The sequence below is a fragment of the Leptopilina boulardi genome, unplaced genomic scaffold (genome assembly GCF_019393585.1).
Source record: "Leptopilina boulardi isolate dan_hultmark-lab unplaced genomic scaffold, ZJU_Lbou_2.1 LbouV2_1, whole genome shotgun sequence".
Taxonomy (NCBI): domain Eukaryota; kingdom Metazoa; phylum Arthropoda; class Insecta; order Hymenoptera; family Figitidae; genus Leptopilina; species Leptopilina boulardi.
The window spans coordinates 1074901-1095072 of record NW_026137640.1 but is presented as its reverse complement, the minus strand read 5'-3'; the positions used below and the strand labels follow the sequence as shown (position 1 = coordinate 1095072).

General features: G+C 27.2%; 2 protein-coding genes across 5 annotated transcripts in view; one reads left to right on the top strand and one right to left on the bottom strand.

Moving 5' to 3' along the window:
* The first annotated feature begins 1638 nt into the window (after positions 1–1638).
* On the top strand, positions 1639–15665 carry LOC127285922 (axotactin). 4 transcript variants are annotated; one of them, XM_051312410.1, is made up of 26 exons: positions 1639–2097; positions 4806–5134; positions 5232–5392; positions 5452–5555; positions 6349–6701; positions 6776–6944; positions 7010–7125; positions 7182–7288; positions 7402–7747; positions 8614–8891; positions 8958–9198; positions 9416–9646; positions 9715–10122; positions 10191–10385; positions 10451–10850; positions 10919–11166; positions 11246–11521; positions 11583–11782; positions 11840–12137; positions 12203–12356; positions 12423–12585; positions 12656–12827; positions 12896–13074; positions 13138–13549; positions 13748–13779; positions 14051–15665. In XM_051312410.1, exons 2-26 carry the CDS (start codon positions 4819–4821, stop codon positions 14504–14506), a joined length of 6015 nt encoding a protein of 2004 aa, XP_051168367.1. In that variant the 5' UTR covers positions 1639–2097; positions 4806–4818; the 3' UTR covers positions 14507–15665. The 4 variants fall into 4 exon arrangements, with proteins under 4 accessions (XP_051168367.1, XP_051168220.1, XP_051168302.1 ...); XM_051312263.1 differs by having other exon boundaries at positions 13748–13824; XM_051312345.1 differs by having other exon boundaries at positions 13745–13779.
* Positions 2923–20172, bottom strand: part of LOC127287939 (mitochondrial chaperone BCS1) — a 34577-nt gene continuing 17327 nt past the window's right edge. The window contains exon 8 of the mRNA XM_051315278.1: positions 2923–3061. The gene's annotated coding sequence lies outside the window, so the exon portion shown is untranslated. The remainder of the gene's footprint in view (positions 3062–20172) is intronic.

Sequence of the window (20172 nt, the reverse complement as noted above, 5' to 3'; positions counted from 1 at the left end):
ATATATATATTCAAGATGATTTTCTATCCTGTCGCACATACTTTCTCACACGCACATTTATCTTATCTTTCACTCAATTTCTGTTGACATTTTGCGCATTAGTCATCATACTTCTTTCTATACAAAGTACCGCGCGGTTCTTCTAAAAAAAAAAATTTGTTTCAGTTTTTCCTTACATCCGTTTCAATAGAGTCAAACATTACTTTTTCGAAAAAAAAATATTTGAAAATTTTTAATGTAAGTGCGCTAAACTAAAAATTTTGAACAAAAAACTCTTGGATTATAAGAAGAAAGGAAAAAAATGAAAATTATTTTAAATTATAAACCTGATATTTTGGAAATTGTATACCCAACATTTCAAGTTGAATCGTGAACAATCGTACATATTTCGACCTTCCGACACACTGCCAACGAATCGGATGTATTTAGGATCAATTTGTCTATTATCTCATTGTCAGTTTATTTACTACACTTGCAATGGCTATAATAACAATGGAAGAAACGTGAGACTTGAAGTGAGATTATAGGGATTCCGGACTTTTCATTCAAAAAAAAAAAAAAAAAAAAAAAAAATAGGTAAGTTTCTAAAAAAATTTTCTTATTCACGGGAGAAAAATGGAAAAACGAATAAAGTAACTTTTAGTATCACAGGAAATTAAGAGGCATTAAAATAAGCTGCAACGCTTATTATTTTAATCCAATTTTACTTATTTTAATACCAAAATGAATTAAAGTAAGCAAAATTGGATTAAAATAATAAGCGTTGCAGCTTATTTTAATGCCTTTTAATTTTCTGTGAAAACATCTTAAAATAAGATACTTCTTTTTGCAGTGATAAAGTAACTTTTACTATACTTTAAAAGTAAAACCTAAACTGTCCGCAGTTTCTGGCAATTTTTACTCCAGAAATAGTAAAATTTACTACTGGAGTAATAAAAATTACTTTAGAAATAGTAAATTTTACTATTCCCGCAGTAAAAATTGCCAGAAACTGCAGAAAGTTGAGATTTTACTTTTAAAATAGTAAAAGTTACTTTATTCCTTTTTTCAATGTTATTTTGAAACTTGGAAGACGCTTTTTGAACGGAAATCGAGAAATAATTCAAAATCCGATTTTTTTTTTAATAAATCTCTTGGAAGAATAATTTCATATCATCTTTAAGAGGAAGAAATGAACAGGATTTGAAGAATGAGTCAGCCCTCTTTTTTTCTTTTTGAATTATTTTTCTAAACTTATCCTCTATTAAAATTATATCAATACAATTGAAAATTCATTAATCAATATCAGTTAGGAAACACTGAACAATATTTAATAACTAAAATTGCATTTTGAATTTTTAATAATTTTCGGTAAAACGAAAAGGAATAATTTTTTTGGTAAAGATATTTTAGAAAATGTGTTTTAAACTTCTTTTGCGAACGTATCAGAGAGAAAATTATATATATATAGAAAATAATTCGTTCCTAGGAAAACAAAGCAAATAATTTTGCGAAGTTTATTATTATTTTTTTTTCCATTGTCGTTTCTACTTTGTGTTCTATACGTATATATGAATTATATACTTATATATATATATATATATATGAAAGGGGAACCTGATGGTTGCACATACGATAAGCGTCGACGATTCAGTCGCGCCACACTCGTGACAGAGAGTTTGTACGGTCTAGACTCTAGTCTGTAAGTTAGCTTTGAACCGAGTAGAGGGAACAATCATTAAGTTCCTCTCTCGCCGGTTTTTTTTTCATCCGATGACACTTACGCGACTTTTCAAATTTCCCTCGTCTTCCATTAAGAAAAAAAAACAAATACACAATTCGCGCTTTCAAATTCAAAATTACATAATTTCTAACGCTTATTAAAAATAGCGCGAAATTTAAAAATATTTAGTGATTCAAGTGTGACAATTTGTGAATGTGGAATGTGAAAAAAAAAATGTTTAACTAAAGTATTTAAATCGCGTCTCGAGGGGTAAAAAAAAAGTCATGAGACATAATGTTACAACCATCTGATGTAGACAAAAGGGAATGAACGCGTGATTAATTTAGTTGAGTACGCGTGAGTGATATGCAAATCTCTTTGCAAAACGTTACACTGTAAGTAATTTGTCCTACAACAAATTTATAAATCTTTAATTAAAAAATAAACCCCCTTTTTGAAATAATTCATTTTTTGTAATAAAAAAATTACTTTTAAACTTGATAATGTCAATTGTAAACAGATAAAAATTAGTATCTAAGTTAATCAATAAGAGAGAGAGAGAGAAAGATATTTCCTTGAAATTCTAACACTTAAGAATAAATATTATTTTTTCAAAATGTGCCTTACAGATTAAAATTGTTTACATACTATTTTCCGTATATTTTTAAAGTAAATATTTTTCATAGATCTTTCTTAAAAAAATAACTTAATTTTAAAATTATTAATTGAAACAAAAAAAAATCAATTAACAAAAGTATTTGCGAGAAAAATTTCAAATTGATGAAATTATTATCAGCATTGAAGTTTTTAATTTGCTATTAAAGATGTAATTTTTCAATAAAGACAAGACGGAAAGACCCTCCCTTAAACAGGGCCTTTAAGCACTTGTTAAGTATATGACCTTGTTAAGTTCTGGTTCAGTAAGTACAACTTGAATGATATATATACACGATAGTACATTTTCATGGCCATTTGCACCACAAATGCAATTTTCACCACTTTATTATTTTTTTTTCCTATTAACAATTTACAAATGAAATATTAAATTATGAATTAAGATTTTGGTATCGAAAATTCGTGAAAGATAAAAAAAATCCTAAATATAATTAATCTAAAAGGTGTATACGCCGGCACGCGACATTTAATTTAAAATGTAAATCATGTCCTTCCACTTACCTTTGCTCAAAATAACAAAAGGCCACCGGAAATGTAATCACGTGCATATCCGGGATGTCATTTCATTCGAAATCTTCAAAAAAAAAAAAAACCTGCGATGATTTTTAATTACGTCCACAAAATTTTTCTTTTTTACACTTGTTCCAAAAATAACTTTCTGTTGGTTCATTTCTTGGGATTTATCTGTAACAAAAAAAAAAAAAAAAAATTTAAATGTTAATAATATAATCATTATTTGATAAATATTTTCGTAAAATAGATTTTTATTATTAAAATATATATATATAAGTATTACGAGTATTATAATAAATATAAACAAATTCCAATTCTCCAAAAGTAGCGCAGCTCATAAAAATATTTTCTCTAGCCCTTTAATATATATTTTTTTTTTTTTGCAATAATAACCCATTTATTCGCTCAATATATCGATCTTCTTACAACCGTACACGAAACTTAAAGACCTGAAGCAAAGACCCACTTCTATTTCTACTTTATACTCTCTAAATCTGAATTAGTAAAAATGTTTACTAATTTGAATTAGTGACTCACTTTTTGCTTTTGAATTAGTAAAATTTTACTAATTATTAGTAACTTTTACTAGCAATTAGTAAAATTTAACTAATTCAGAAGCAAAAAGTGAGTCACTAATTCAAATTAGTAAACATTTTTACTAATTCAGATTTAAAAAGTATATAAAAACTTATTTTTTGGATATTTATAAAAGCACGGGGAAAAAACGAATTGCTTACAAATACAAAGTGATGTTTGCTACAAAATCTATTAAAAATTAGTAACCACAGCTAAATTTTTTTGCTATGATAGCGAAAAAAATTTGCTGTGATAAACAATATCACAATATTTAAAAATTTACTTGTTACAGCAAACTTTTTTTTGACCCTCACAGCAAATTGATTCGCTGTCCCTAATATTAGCTAATTTAATGTGAAAGCAAATAGTTCGCTGCCACAGCAAATTTTTTCTATGCATGATGGAATTAAAAAAAAAAATTGTCTATAACCTCTTATATATCAAATACCCTCATTCTTCCCAGAGTAAAGAGTGTCCATGACGTCATTTCCGGTCCTAAAACGAATGAGTGTCGCGATCTGATCTGGACCATGACAATTTTGTCTTGTGCCATTTTCTTAGCTCCATAATAATAATAATAATAATATCACAAGAAAGGTGAAGGACAAAATTTGAACATCAGTTTTTTCTTTTTTTCTTTACTTAGTAATATAAGTCTAAGAATTTGAGATATATTTGAACTAAAATTGTCAGATTTCAGTATATAAGAAAAAGAATGTCAACATAGATAAGATTACACAAAATAATATAATAATTTTAGAAAATTATTATTTTTTAGTTTATTTTACTTCTTTTAATCCTTATGTTATATTGAAAAATTAACACTTTATATAATGATTTATTCATAATAATTAGCCATGACCTTTTTCAAATTATAATAATTTTAGTTAATTACTCATTCGTTTATTTAATTATATTTTAAAATGAAAAAATGTATAAAATCAGAGAGATAATGAACTAATTTTCATTTTTTATAAACATTGCGGCATCGTTGAATTTTTAATTTTAAATAACAAAAATAATTAGTATAGAGATTTTCTTTATGTAACATGGAAAAGGTTAATGAAATTATTTTCGAGAATAAAAAAAATAATGAAATTCAAATCATGTTTGAAAATAATCGAAACTTATCGGAAGTTATAAAAGATGATCTCAATACCTATGCGGTGCCTTAGGTAGCTTTTAAACCGGAAGGAAGGTTTTAAATTCATTATAAGAAAAATTGTGTAGGCGTTATATGTGACTTGAAAATTAAAGTTCGTCATACTCTTTAATAGTTTAGAGAGAATGACGTGTGTAAGCTATTTTTTTTACGAGAAAAATTTTTTTTTTTTTCCAGCGAATGAAGTACAATGAACAATCGCAAAAAATGGATCATCGTGATCCTTGTTCTGATGAATCTATTGGATTTAATAAATGCCAATACAAGCGATTCTCCAGAAATAGAAGCATCAGAGGAAGTCGAAACATTCACGACAAAAAAAAATGTACCGGACAAATGTTTATTGAAAACAGAAACCGGACCATGCAAACATTTTATTCACAAATGGACTTTCGACGAGACAGAAGGAAAATGCAAAACATTTCCCTACGGTGGATGTTTGGGCAACGAAAATCGATTTCATTCGGAAACCGAGTGTCTTCATCATTGTATAGGTGGTGCAGATCGTAAGTAATTTTCAAAAATTAGTTTTCTTTACAAAAAAAAAAAAAAAAATGTTTGATTATTCAAAGCGGAATAAATTTTTGTAACAAATTTTTTTAGATACACTACCACCATACATGATAACAAAAGGTAGTGTTTTTGTAACAACAAGTTCAACAACAACAAGTACTCCATCAACAACAACGACAAATAGGCCAATTCCCACATTTACACCATCAAAACCATCAAAACCACCTGTACCAAAACATAAAAGAGGAAAGGTAAGTCTCAAATAATCCCTAAAAATTACACAAATTTTAAATGAAAATTATTCTTCAAGGAATTAACATTTATGGAGTCTGGCTATGAGAAAACATTTATGTTTGCTCAAAGTAATACTTTCATTCAACTAGACGGAAGTGGAATCAAAACATTCCAACTGAGGTATTTAAGAGAACGTTGCTAATAATATGTTAATTAATATAGTTATCGTATTTAGTTAAAAATATTTGTTATCATACCATATAACATATTATATATTATATATATAACATATTATCATGCCATAGTAACTATTGTCATAGTAACTTTTGCCTTAGTAAGTAACTGTTGCCTTAGTAAGTAACTGTTGCCAAAGTAACTAACTTTTGCCCTAGTAACTTTTTCCATAGTAACTATTGCCATAATAACTATTGCCCTAGTAACTAACTTTTACCCTAGTAAATTTTTCCATAGTAACTGTTGCCATAGTAACTATTGCCCTAGTGACTAACTTTTGCCCTAGTAACTTTTGCCATAGTAAGTAACTGTTGTCATAGTAACTTTTTCCATAGTAACTATTGCCATAATAACTATTGCCCTAGTAACTAACTTTTGCCCCTAGTAACTTTTTCCATAGTAACTGTTGCCATAGTAACTATTGCCCTAGTGACTAACTTTTGCCCTAGTTACTTTTGCCATAGTTACTTTTGCCATAGTAACTTTTGCCATAGTAACTTTTGCCATAGTAAGTAACTGTTGCCATAGTAACTTTTGCCATAGTAAGTAACTGTTGTCATAGTAACTTTTTCCATAGTAACTATTGCAATAATAACTATTGCCCTAGTAACTAACTTTTGCCCCTAGTAACTTTTTCCATAGTAACTGTTGCCATAGTAACTATTGCCCTAGTAACTAACTTTTTCCCTAGTTACTTTTGCCATAGTAACTTTTGCCATATACACTTTTTTTCCAACAGATTATGCAGAGAAATATCATTCAAATTTAGAACAAGATTACCTCATGGATTATTAGTTTATCATAGTGTTAAAGATAGACCCGAAAATCTTGATCCCTATGCACTTTATGTTATCGTTGAAAAAGGACAATTAAAAGTAGTTCATGTTTTTGGAAAAATAACGACAAGTTTAACAATTGGAGAAGGATTAAATCGAGATGAATGGCACAGTGTTTTGGTACAAATTGATGTTCATGGGGCAAAATTAATTGCCCGAGTCAATGATAAACGTGAGGAGACAAGCTTGGAAGTTTTAGAACGTATCGTTAATTATGGTGTATCAGATGAATTAGCATCTGTAGTTTTGATTGGAGGTAATTTTTTTTTAAATACATTTTAGAAAAATACTTTCAATTTACAATATTAAAAAAGTAAAAATTATTTTTAGGCCTAAGTTCGGAGGAACGTTTACATGGTGTTAAATATATAATCGAATCATTTGTCGGTTGCATTAGAGATATGGTATTAAGTTCGGGTAAATCAACAAGAGATTTAATTCCAATTCGACCGCTTATTGCAACAAAACATGAAAATGTACAAGAAGGATGTATAAACAAGTGAGTTGATTTTTACCAACAAAGAATTATTTAAAATTTATAACCTTATAATCTTATCATTGCAGATGTTACACTCCAGAAAATCTTTGCTTTAAAGAAAATCAATGTGTCAATCACTATTTTACCTATACTTGTGATTGTTTTGGAACAAAATACGAAGGAGAACGCTGTGATGTTTACAGTATGTATTTTAATTTTCATTTTTGAAAAATACTTTAAAATTTATTTTCATTTCAGCTGCCACTGTTCTTACATTAAGAGGCTCATCCTACGTTTCATTTCGAGTCTACGATTGGAAGGATCGTGTTCACTCTTCAGTAAATCGAATTAGTCTTGCATTCAAAGTAAATATATTCTTTACTTAGTATATTTATTAATTATCTTATTTATTATTTTATCTAATTGTTTCTAATTGTTTCTAATTTTATCTAATTTTATCAAAAAAAAAAATTTTTAGACTAATTGGGATGATTCTGCTCTATTTTACGCGTCTGGAGAAATTGACGACACTGCCCATTATGTTGCAGCATCTATAATAAATTCATCTGTTTACGTTGAATTAGATTTTGGTCATGATTCAAAAATTAGTGCCGTTCTCGGTGAACGTGTGACAATGAACTATTGGAATAATTTAACAATTTATCATAATATCTCATCAGTTTACATTATTCTCAACGATGAGGTAAAACTTTTCAACGTACCTGGTGAAAATTATAATCTTATTATTGATCCGGAAATTTATATTGGAGGAGGTCCTGAATTACAAAAGAAAAAGGGTTTAATGTCCTACAATAATTTTGCAGGTAATTTATTATTTTTGTTGAAAAACAAAATCAGGCGCAAAGCGCCTACATCTAGGGTTTCGTGGCTTTTTAAATTTAGATCAAAAGTTATTTGAATATAATAAATAATTTATAATTACATTATTTGTGAATTGCTATGGTTGCTGCGGAAATCAACTGTTGCCATAGTAACTTTTTCCATAGTAACTATTGCCGTAGTAAGTAACTGTTGTCATAGTAACTATTGCCATAATAACTATTGCCCTAGTAACTTTTTCCATAGTAACTGTTGCCATAGTAACTATTGCCCTAGTAACTTTTGCCATAGTAACTAATTTTTGCCGTAGTAAATTTTGCCATAGTAAGTAACTGTTACCATAGTAACTTTTGCCCTAGTAAGTAACTTACCATAGTAACTGTTGCCATAGTAACTATTGCCCTAGTGACTAACTTTTGCCCTAATAACTTTTGCAATAGTAACTATTGCCATAATAACTATTGCCCTAGTAACTAACTTTTGCCCTAGTAATTAACTTTTGCCATAGTAAGTAACTGTTGCCATAGTAACTATTGTCATAGTAACTATTGCCATAGTAACTTTTGCCATAGAAGGAAACTGTTGTCATAGTAACTTTTGCCATAGTAACTTTTGCCCTAGTAACTAACTTTTGCTATAGTAACTGTTGCCATAGTAACTAACTTCTGCTCTAGTAACTTTTGCCATAGTAACTATTGCCATAGTAAGTAACTGTTGCCATGGAAACGGTTACCATGTACGACGGACGGACGGACGTACGAACGTCAAAGCGAAACTATAAGGCTTTCGGCCCTGGGCCACGAAACCCCAAAAAAATGAGGAATATAAAAAATAATTTCTATTTCTGTAGGATCTTTGAAATACGTGTTCTTCAATGATAAATCTATTATTTATGAACTGAAACGATCAAATCCGATGGTTCACTATATTGGAGTATTAGAGCCAGAATTTTATGAGGCTGATGTTGATGTTATACCAATTACATATCCTTTTGTTGGAAGTCACATTTGGTGGCCGCTTGAAAGTACTGATACACTTCAGGTTAATTTTGATTTTAAAAGTTCAAAACCAATTGCTGTTGTTGCTTCAGGCGATGTTAAAAGTGAAAATGGTCTTGGATATTGGGAGGTAAGTGTTATCAAAACTTTTTAATGGAAAAAAATATAATATATATCTTTAATCAATTTTTTTTAGTTGCGTCTTGTAAATGACGAGATGCGATTTAATCTAAAACCAGTTGCCATTGAAAATGTGACAATTTCAACTGCGGTAAAATTTCCACCATACAATACATCATGGCATGCTATTGAATTAAATTACACTAAAGGCGAATTAAATATTCTAGTCGACTATAGAAATAAACAAAGCAATCTTTTTCCTATGACATTTGAATTAGGCGACAAGGTCATTATCGGCAGTGGTAATGGCAATGCTGGTAAGTCCAGTTGGCAAAATTAGTATTACCATAATTTCACGGACATAAGGAAGGAGAATCAAATAGAATTACAGTGAAATCCACGTATATTGGACCCGCATAATTCGGATTTTTTTCCAGTCCCTTGATATACGTGGGTTTCACTGTATATATTTTTTTTTTTAATAGAAACTAATTCAGTGGTGTAAATAACAATTTTAATAAAATTATAAATTAGGTCTAGTGGGTTGCATGAGAGAAATCAAAGTTAATGGACAAAGAATAGAGCCAAGATACGTTATTAATACGGAAAGAGTTGTTGGTGAAGTTGCCTTGGATAATTGTCAATTCGTCGACCCTTGTACAAGACCAAACACTTGTGAACACGGTGGTAAATGTTCTGTTAAAGAAGATAGAATAACTTGTGATTGTACCGATACTGGATATGTTGGCAAAAATTGTCATTTTGGTATGATATTTTTAATTAATCTATAGACTGCCACAAAGTCTAAATTCTAATTTGATAAATATTTTCAGCATTATACAGAAAAACGTGTGAAGAATTGGCTTTATTGGGAATCTCAGTGGACAATGTCTATCGAATTGATATTGATGGTAATGGAAAATTTCCCCCGGCATGGGTTAAATGTGAATTTCAATCAATTGAAGATGCAACAAAAACAATTGTTGAACACAATTTACCATCACAAGTTGATGTTAGATCAATTGCTGAAAATGATTTTAGTTTCAGTATTAAGTATAGAGAATTTTCGGCAGAAATGTTACAGGAATTAATTTCTCATTCATTATATTGTAGTCAGTACGTTAAGTATGATTGTTATAAAGCACCATTGGAATTGCATAGTGCTACTTGGTTTTATGGTTCGAAAGGAACGACAATTGATTATGTTGGAAATGTTACTAGAGGTTCCTGTCCTTGTGGAAGTAAGTATACAAATTATTAATTATTCTCTCTGGGCGAATGTTTAGAGGATAATTTTTTTTTTGTTAAGTGAACAAAACATGTGTGGATCCAAATCTCAGTTGTAATTGTGATGTTTCTGCGGGTAAATGGCTTTCCGATGAAGGTTATTATGAAAGTCCTGAATCTCTTGGAATTACAAAAATGGTTTTTCTACAACAACGTGATTTGGAAGAAGACGCACAGGGAAGAATTACTTTAGGACCATTGGAGTGTGTTGAAACAAGTAAGCAAAATAGAATCTATACCTTTAAAGGAAAAGGGAAAAATTAATTCGATATATATTTTTAGATACTCAAAAGTATGTGGTTACATTTACAACCTCACAATCGTACATTGAGGTACCAGGCTGGAGAAAAGGAGATATTGCATTTAGTTTTCGAACAACAGGAGAGAATGCAATACTTCTATATCAGCCTCCAATTAGAAGCAATTATCCATCATTTATGGTGGCTTTAACCTCCGACTATAGACTAACATTTAATTTTACCTTAAATACCGGAGCAGTACGTATTCTCGATGTAAAAAGTGGAAGAAAACTTAACAATGGTGAATGGCAAAAAATATGGATTGATTATAATGATCATCATGTGAGATTTATGATTAATACTGATCAAGAAATGGTGGATTTACTACCGGAAGAAGAATTTGGACCCTTTGAAGGATCCATGTTCATTGGTGGAGCAACTGCGTAATTATCTCTTTAAAAATCAATTTTAAATATTTTCCTCCATTATTTCTTTTATCTTATTTTTTTAGAGAGCAACTGAAAACTTCTTCCGTTCGACAAGGACTTATCGGTTGCTTCCGTGGATTAGTGGTAAACGGAGAGATTTTAGATATTCATAGTTATATGTCTGTTCATTTATCCGAAATTATAAAAGACTGTAAACCGTCCTGTGAACCTAATAAGTGTAAAAATAATGCTAATTGCGTTGAACTTTGGAGTAATTTTGAATGTGTTTGTGAAAATAAATGGGCACACTTAGGAACGTATTGTGAAACAAGTGAGTTAAAAACAAAATTTGATATTAATAATAATGATATTAATACATTTAATATTAATGTAATATATATTCTTTATAGATATAAACAATAAGGCTCTTACATTTACATCACCAGCAGCGTTTTTGAAAAAAAATTATTTCGGAACAGATGAGGATGATGAAAAAATGTTACTCAAAAGCATGTTACAAGAAAATATTCTCATTAATCTTAGAACGTACGATAAGAATTCATTAATTCTTTACGCCAATGATAATTTAAATAATTTCATGCATTTGTATATATCGAATGGTACACACATTGTTTATTTATTTAATGCTGGAAATGAAATAAAAAATATTACTGTCGAATGTCCAGGTGAGTATTTCATATAATTATTTCAAATAATTATTTCTATAATGATCAGTTTTGTTTGTAGATGTCAACACTGGAATATCTGTACAGATTGCAATTGTACACAGTGAAAAATCAACAACACTGCATGTAAATGAATACAATGTTACATTAGATGAAGTGCCTTTATTGTTGGAAAAATATTCCAATAAACCATGGGTTAATTCAGAAAAAGAAGTTTTAGCTCCACAAAGACCACCGGCACCACCTATGGATTATTTCCAGGTACGAGGAAATAAATAATTATAAAAAAATTGTTGTACTTATAATTTTTCTTTTCAGATAAATTTAGGTGGTTTTGATCCTGATAATTTGCTACGGATGGGTACTGAGGGACAATTAATTGAAGGATACGTTGGTTGTCTTAGAGGTTTAATGATTGGTAAATATCAGGTTGATCTACCAGGATTGGCAAGCGAAGCAAATCACGAAGGTAGCAAGGGAGTTCTTCCCAATTGTAATATGAAATGTGATTACACTCCTTGTAAAAATATGGGAATCTGTACAGAAGATTTTGGTAATCAAGAATCATCTTGTAATTGTGAGCTAACTTCCTACTTTGGAGAGCACTGCGCTGAAGGTAAAATTAATTTTCTGTAATATTGCAATAGCGAAATTGGGTGTTTCTAATTTCTAATTTTACAGAAAAGGGCGCAGATTTTAGTGGAGAAAGTGTACTTCAAAGGGAATTTGATCTTCAGGGTGAAGTTAATGAAGTTAAAGTTCAATTAGCTTTCTCCACAACTGACAATAATCGACAAAGAACACAAGCTTTACTACTGCTTCAAACTGAGAATAAGTAAATTAAATGTTGTTTAAATAATGCTGTTTTAATTTTTAATAATTCTTTGCTCTGTTTTTGTAGAAGAAGCTATTATCTCATAGTGGCTTTAACTTCAGAGGGTCATTTGAATTTCGAAGAAGATAGAGAAGGGCAAACCTATGGTGTTCGACTTGATAAGAATTTTTTGAATGGGGCAAGACACAGTGTTTATTACACTCGAGTTAATAATAGTGCAACATTACTGGTAAGTGACATCTTTATAAATTTCCCGAGCGGTTTAAAACGCATTTTTTTTTTTTTTTTTGGGTATACAGATTGACAGAGAACATGTTCATCTGCAACCACTTCCTGTACTCAGTTCAGGAGACGATGATGATAATAAAGAAAATGATGATAGTCCAGGTGTTACGGAAATTCAAATAGGAGGTTTAAATACTTCTGATCCAAGATTTAGTCCCTACAAAAGTTACACCGGTTGTCTTAGTAGTGAGTAAAAAAACATAAGTTTTAAAATTTTCTTATTTGATGCATTTAAAAATGTATCTTAATTACAGATGTTGTTGTCTCAATTAATGGTGGAGCAATAATGAAACCTCTTGAGGAATATATGCTTTTCACAAAAAAAGGAAGTGAAACGGTAAGAGTTTCCATGCCAGCGGGTGTTAGAAGTGCTCAATGTTCGGCATTTAATGTCCAACCTCGTGGTTTAGAGCATCCGACAAATGACAGTGTTGTAAGTAATTTAATTTTTAAAAACAAATTGGGAATTAGTAAGAATTAAATTTAATCTTTACAGACTAAAGACAAAGCATGGGTTGAGGATCCACCGGAGAGAATCAAATATGTTGCTCAATATTTGGATGCAACAAAAGAAGAACAAGGAGCAGGGACTTATATTTTTATTGCATTGTGTTGTGTTTTTGTAGTTGCAGTTTTAGGTTGTACATATGAAGTTTTAAGAAGTGCGCGAGAAGACAAGAAACGTAAAAGAGCACGTTCGGGTTCAACAGCATCGCAAAGGTGGCAACCACCTTACAATGATTCAGTAATAGGAACAACTGGAGTCAAAAGTGTTGGTTTTAAATCTGTTAATGACGATGACAAAAGACCAAATGGCATTCATGCTAAACAAATTTCTAAGGACTACAAACCATTGCTGAGCACTGATTTAAAAGCAGAAATAAATGATAAAAAAGTTCATATAAAAGGTATCTGATAAAAAATTTTGTTTCAAATTTTGCATGAATAAAAAAAATTACTCAACTCTCCAGCTTAATATCCAGAATACATTCCTTATATCGATATGAAAAATTGATGTTAAAATATTGGTTAATAAATTAATTTCAACAAATAATTTGACTTAATAATTAATAAATATATCTATTACATATTTATTATTGCAGCAGAAGAGGATCTAGAGAAGAAGGATTACCTCGGGGTAAATACAGGCATCGCCTCTAAGTCTCCAAAACCCAATCCATTTGTAAAGAATTTTTCTTTTTTTTCAATTATAAACATGTGCATGAAGCTTGCACGGCTTATTTGGCGATTAAGAGTCAGGCCTCAATTTTTCTCATAAAATTTGTGCATGCATTTGATAAAATTATACTTTTGTGCGCTTTTTTTGCCCTGCGGTTGTTTAAAAAAAAAAAAAAAATGCATGATTCAAAGACACTTGAAAAGAAAACAAGACTAATTTTTGTTTACAGTCAATGGAAGATTTAAGAGAAGAACCAGAACTCGAGGAACGAGAACAAGAGGAGACAGAAAAAGTTGAGGAAGAAGAAGAAGAAGAAGAAGAAGAAGAGCTTGATGACAAAAGTGGGCAGAATAATTCAGAATCACAAATGTTAATGAAACCATCAACACCGGTAAGAAGTGCTCTGGGTAGGGAAGGGAATAAAAAAATTGACGCTAATTGGATGCTAAATTCCACATTTAAAAAACCACTTTTGGAAACTAATTTTTCCATAACTGGTATTAATGAAATTAAAACACAACAAATACCAATGACAAATTGTAGGAATACACAAAATAATAATTTCCCATTAAGACCACAGAGTCTTTATTTACAAAATTCAACGACAGATATTAAAACACGTCCTGATAGTATACATGTTGATAAAGTCGACATAAAATTGCTTGATATCTCTAATTTTCAATGAAAGACTTAAAAATTATTTTTAACAAGTCCTAACTTTTAAGGCTAATCATAACTAATCTCGAATATCATTATATATTTAAAAAAAAGTTTCATTTTCATTAAAGATTAATTACACTGAGAAAAATATGCTATTTAATCACTACTATTTCTGTCAAAAGTATAAAAATTATTGATTCAAAAGCATATGTGGTATAGAATTTATAAAATATTTTACAAATTTTATAGCATATGCTTTTGAATCAATAATTTTTATACCTTCCCGTGTATAAATTGACCTAGTAGGGAATGAAACACCTGATCAGGGCCAAATCAGGGCGACACAGAAAATTAAAAGGCATTAAAATAAGCTGCAACGCTTATTATTTTAATCTAATTTTGCTTATTTTAATCCATTTTGGTATTAAAATAAGCAAAATTGGATTAAAATAATAAGCGTTGCAGCTTATTTTAATGCCTTTTAATTTTCTGGTCGACCAGAAAATGTGGATTTCCTAATCAGGGCCACATCAGGCAGGGCGTTTCATTCACTAATAGGGCAGTCTAATCCGGTCCCAATCTGGTCCCTGGCAAAATTTCAACACGCGTTTGGCAAAAATGCTGTTGATTCATTAACATATTTTTCTCAGTGTATAATTTTTAGAATATTAATAAAATTTCTCATATATTTTAAATTATTTAGAAATATTGATAGTTAAATTGTGCAAAAAAAATTGCAGTTTTTTTTTCTTAATTTAGCAAATTTATTTCTTTGGCCATTATTATAAATTAATGATACAAACTTTAAAGCGCACAATTGCATTTTCTAAGTATTAAATGCCATAATAGAGCAAAGAACAAATAAGGCTGTTAGGTATATATATATGTAACAATTTTAACCAAAGAGATCAATATTGCTGAACATGAATAATAATAATTTAAGTTTAAATAATAACTGACATTTTTGCAATCATTTATTTATTGATTTATTACTGATGTAATGTAATTATTTTTAAAATAGTAAAGTAAATTTACTTCTGCAAAAAACTTAAATCATCAGTAAATGGTCAATAAATTATCATAATAATAATTTTTTTTTACAATTTGAAAAGTTGAGTAAGTCAATTCAGTGTATATAGTGCGAATTTTGTGTGTCCTCATAATAAACCAAATTTCACACAATATTTTGTGTTATATGTGCTTGATTTTAATTTTCAGAATATTAGATTGTTTATTTAAAAAAACTAAATATATTTTATAATTAAATTCTAAAAATACTTCTTTAATTGATTGATATATATCAATTAAAAATAAATCATTATGAAATCAATATTTTAGTATTTTAGTTTTCATATAGACAACTTGTAATCGCATTATAAAAATTAAAAATGTAAGTTATGTGTTTTGTTTCTATTTTAATTTTCGAAAAAAAATTATCATTTTCTATAGTAATTTTTTTTAGAAAATAAATTTTTTCAAAATTAAGTAAATTCATATACGGAAATTGAAAAAAAAAATAATAATCACATAATCGAGAGATGGTCTTTTCAGATCAATTCCATTGTCTATTACGAGGAACCAAAAGCATCAATTATCGAAGGTACATTTTTTTTATAAAAAGCATAATGTTTTACGCTTTTATAAAAACGTTTAAAAATAAAATTTTAAAAACTACTTTCTACATCTGTTTCATATATACTTTTTCTGTGCCTTCGGTAAATTTTATTACTATTGTATTATTACATAAAAAAAATTGACTTTTTATGTTATTAATTTTAATAGTGATATAACGAAAAAAATTGAACGTTATTTATATTTTTTAGCATGTTACGTATGTGAATGAAGAAATATACGATTTTTTTGACAAACTTCTACTTTTCATCATTATTTCAAAGCTTCTCCTTTATAAAATAACATTTTTCATCATATTTACATCAACTTGCAAGATTTATTTAAAACACTAACAAAAAAAAAAAAATTATATAACATAGAATAGTATAAAATGTGACATGAAAACTAATACCAATGCTTAAAATTAATGTTGCATTGTTTTAAAATAATTCGAGATTTTTTACCAATGTTACACTGAAAAAAAAATTTATTTGATTCAAATACCGGTGTATTTGGTTATTATCAAATAAATATTTACTTGAATCAAATATTTCTTATTTGAATCAAATATTTCTTATTTAAAGCAAATATCATTTATTTGAATCAAATAAGAAATATTTTTGATTCAAGTAAATATTTATTTGATAATAACCAAATACACCGGTATTTGAATCAAATAATTTTTTTTTTACTTTTTACTTTTACTTTTTACTACTTTTTTTTTATTTACTTGAATCAAATATTTCAGTATTTAAAGCAAATATCATTTATTTGAATCAAATAAGAAATATTTTTGATTCAAGTAAATATTTATTTGATAATAACCAAATACACCGGTATTTGAATCAAATAATTTTTTTTTTTACTTTTTACTTTTACTTTTTACTACTTTTTTTTTTATTTACTTGAATCAAATATTTCAGTATTTAAAGCAAAAATATCATTTATTTGATTCAAATAAGAAATATTTTTGATTCAAGTAAATATTTATTTGATAATAACCAAATACACCGGTATTTGAATCAAAAAAAATTTTTTTTTCAGTGTATAATTTCTTTGCTATAATAAAATTTTTGCATTATGCTTACTAATGAAAACATGCATTAGAAAATTATGAAAATAATTATATCAATCAAATATTCAAAAATAAATTAATCAATGAAAAATTTAATTATTTAATTTATTTAAAAATTAAAACTAATTTTCTTTGCATTTTAATTTTAGCAAATAATTTCAATTTAAAAAAATATTTTTATTTTAGTAATAAATAGAATTTAGATTAATTTTGGAAATATAAAACGTATTTTATTTCGCAGGCTGATTCAAAAAACATTTCTAAGAGAGAATTGAAGCTTCATGGAAGTACAACATCGACTTCAGGTCGGTGAATATTTTTTTTTAAATTAGAGTTTTTCTCTTAAAAAAAATAGAAATTTAATTTACTTTTTATCTCCATTTATGTACTTAATAAATATAAATTATACGATAAAATATAATTATTTATTAATTAATTATAATTATTTATGATTATTAATTAAAATTTATAGATATTTAAGAAAAATTTATATGCAAAGAATAAAAATTTATAAAAACATATATATGTTTAAAGAAAAAAATATCGTCATCTAATTTTTAAAAATATATTTTAGATGACAATTTTCCTATGGTCATCAATATGTCACCGATTTTTTTATCAAGTGATCGAAGAACCTTCGATAATCCTATAAGATACCTCGGTGGACCTAAATTGCCTTTGAAAAGCAGATCGTCAATTGAATCTGTATTATCGCTTGACTAAAGTGATTATATTCTGGAATTTTTTTTTTCAATTTCACTATTTTCATTAAAATTTCAATTTAAATATAGTAATGAAAAAATTTTTTCTTGTTAAAAATTTTATATGCAAATTTAATTTGAAAAACTATTATTTTGAAAAATTTCGAGATTTTTAGCGTTATACTCATATATATATATAGTATTCTAGAGAGGTTCAACGTAGGAATGTATTGTTTTTTTTTATATAAAAAAAAGTGATCAAAGAATGAATGCAAAACTTTTGTTATTGTATATAATAAATAAATGTTTTTTTTTTGTTGGTTTTATATATGTTTATCTTTAATTCATCATTAAAAAATTTGCATTTCCCATATGTTATTGTTAAGAGAAAAGTAAATAATATGGGAATAAATTTTATTATTTTTTTTTTTAACTGTACAGACACATCGCAACGTGTAGCTATTATCACAAGTAGTTTTCCTGATATTGCGTGTCAGAGAAATTCCAATAAATTTTCCTTGTTTTTTTTTTTGAGAACTTATATAACCCCTTATAACTGACCCATAAAATACAATTTTTTATATTATTTTTGATAAGAATAAAAGTTAATAATAAATCATATGTTATTTTATCGTTAAATTTTTTTTTATAATTTTTAATATAAAAAAATTGTTGTGGATTTTAATATAATTTTTCAAAACATCTTATTTTTGGCACAAAAATGAGTTTATTTTAATTCAAAAACAATTTTTAATGAAAAATTTGTGAAAATTTATATAAGGTAAGAAATTCTTTCTATACTACGTTTGATAAAATAAATATATATTCTTAGGTGATTACTATTCAAAGAAAGTTGCAACGATTGTTTTAAAGTTCTGATCAAGTAGTGCGTCTTAATTTTCATTATTTATAACTCATTCCCAAGTATATATATATATATATATATACAGTCTACGCGCCCATATGTAAATGCAATAAATATAAATCTATGCATTTTGTTGTGTATTCAAACTTTTATTATTTTTTAAAGACTATTGCGATAAGTTAAAAACATAATAAAAATAAAGATATATGTGTATTTTTTTTTTTTTTTTGTCACATTGATACATATGTCTGCACCAGAAAAAAAAATTCTTATTCTATCTCTTTTATCGATTGATCGAAATGCTCAAATAATATCTTAAAATAAGCATTTAATGATACACTTAACAAACATTGTATAAAATATCAATTATTGATCAGGCTATGTGACGTATAAGTATTAATATTATACTCATCGCGGACATTAAAATTATATTTATAAACTGAAAAAAAAAAAATTTATTTGATTCAAATACTCGATTACTTGACTCAAATAAATGTTATACTTGAACTAAATAATATTTAATTTGAACAAAATAATTTTTATTCGAAATCAATTATTTATTTCGAATATAAAAATTATTTGGTTTAAATACAGAAAATATTGGTTCAAATACAATTTATATTTAATTCATATATAAAAATTATTTGGTTCAAGTAAATATTTATTTCGGTCAAGTAATCGAGTATTTGAATCAAATAAATTTTTTTATACAATATTTAGTCAATAATTTTTTTTAAATCAATTAATGTAAATTAATTGATTTACTATAGAAAAATCTCTGAATTATTTAAAATTAAATTTGTTTAAACTAATTAAATATGGAATTACTAACTCAAATGAAAACGAATTAATTAAAATAAAGCATTTCATAAAGGAAAATAACTATTAACAAATAACACAATTTTTTTTCAAATGAATTTTGTAATTTTATTTGATTTAAATAAACTTTGTAATTTTATTGACTCGAATAAATTTAGTAATTTTGTTGACTCAAATAAATTTTGTAATTTTATTGACACAAATATATTTGAATCAAAAAAATTTATAATTTGATTGACACAAATATATTTGAATCAAAAAAGTTTATAATTTTATTGACTTAAATATAATTAAATCAATAAATTTTGTAATTTTATTGACTCTAATATATTTGAATCAATAAATTTTGGTAATTTTTGTTTCAAATATATTTGAATCAATCAATTTTGTAATTTCATTGACTTATAATTATAATTAAATCAAAAAAATTTATAATTTGATTGACACAAATATATTTGAATCAAAAAATTTTAAAATTTTATTGACTCAAATATAATTAAATCAATAAATTTTGTAATTTTATTGACTCAATTATATTTGAATCAATAAATTTTGTAATTTCATTGACTTAATTAAAATTAAATCAATAAATTTTGTAATTTTATTAACTCAATTATATT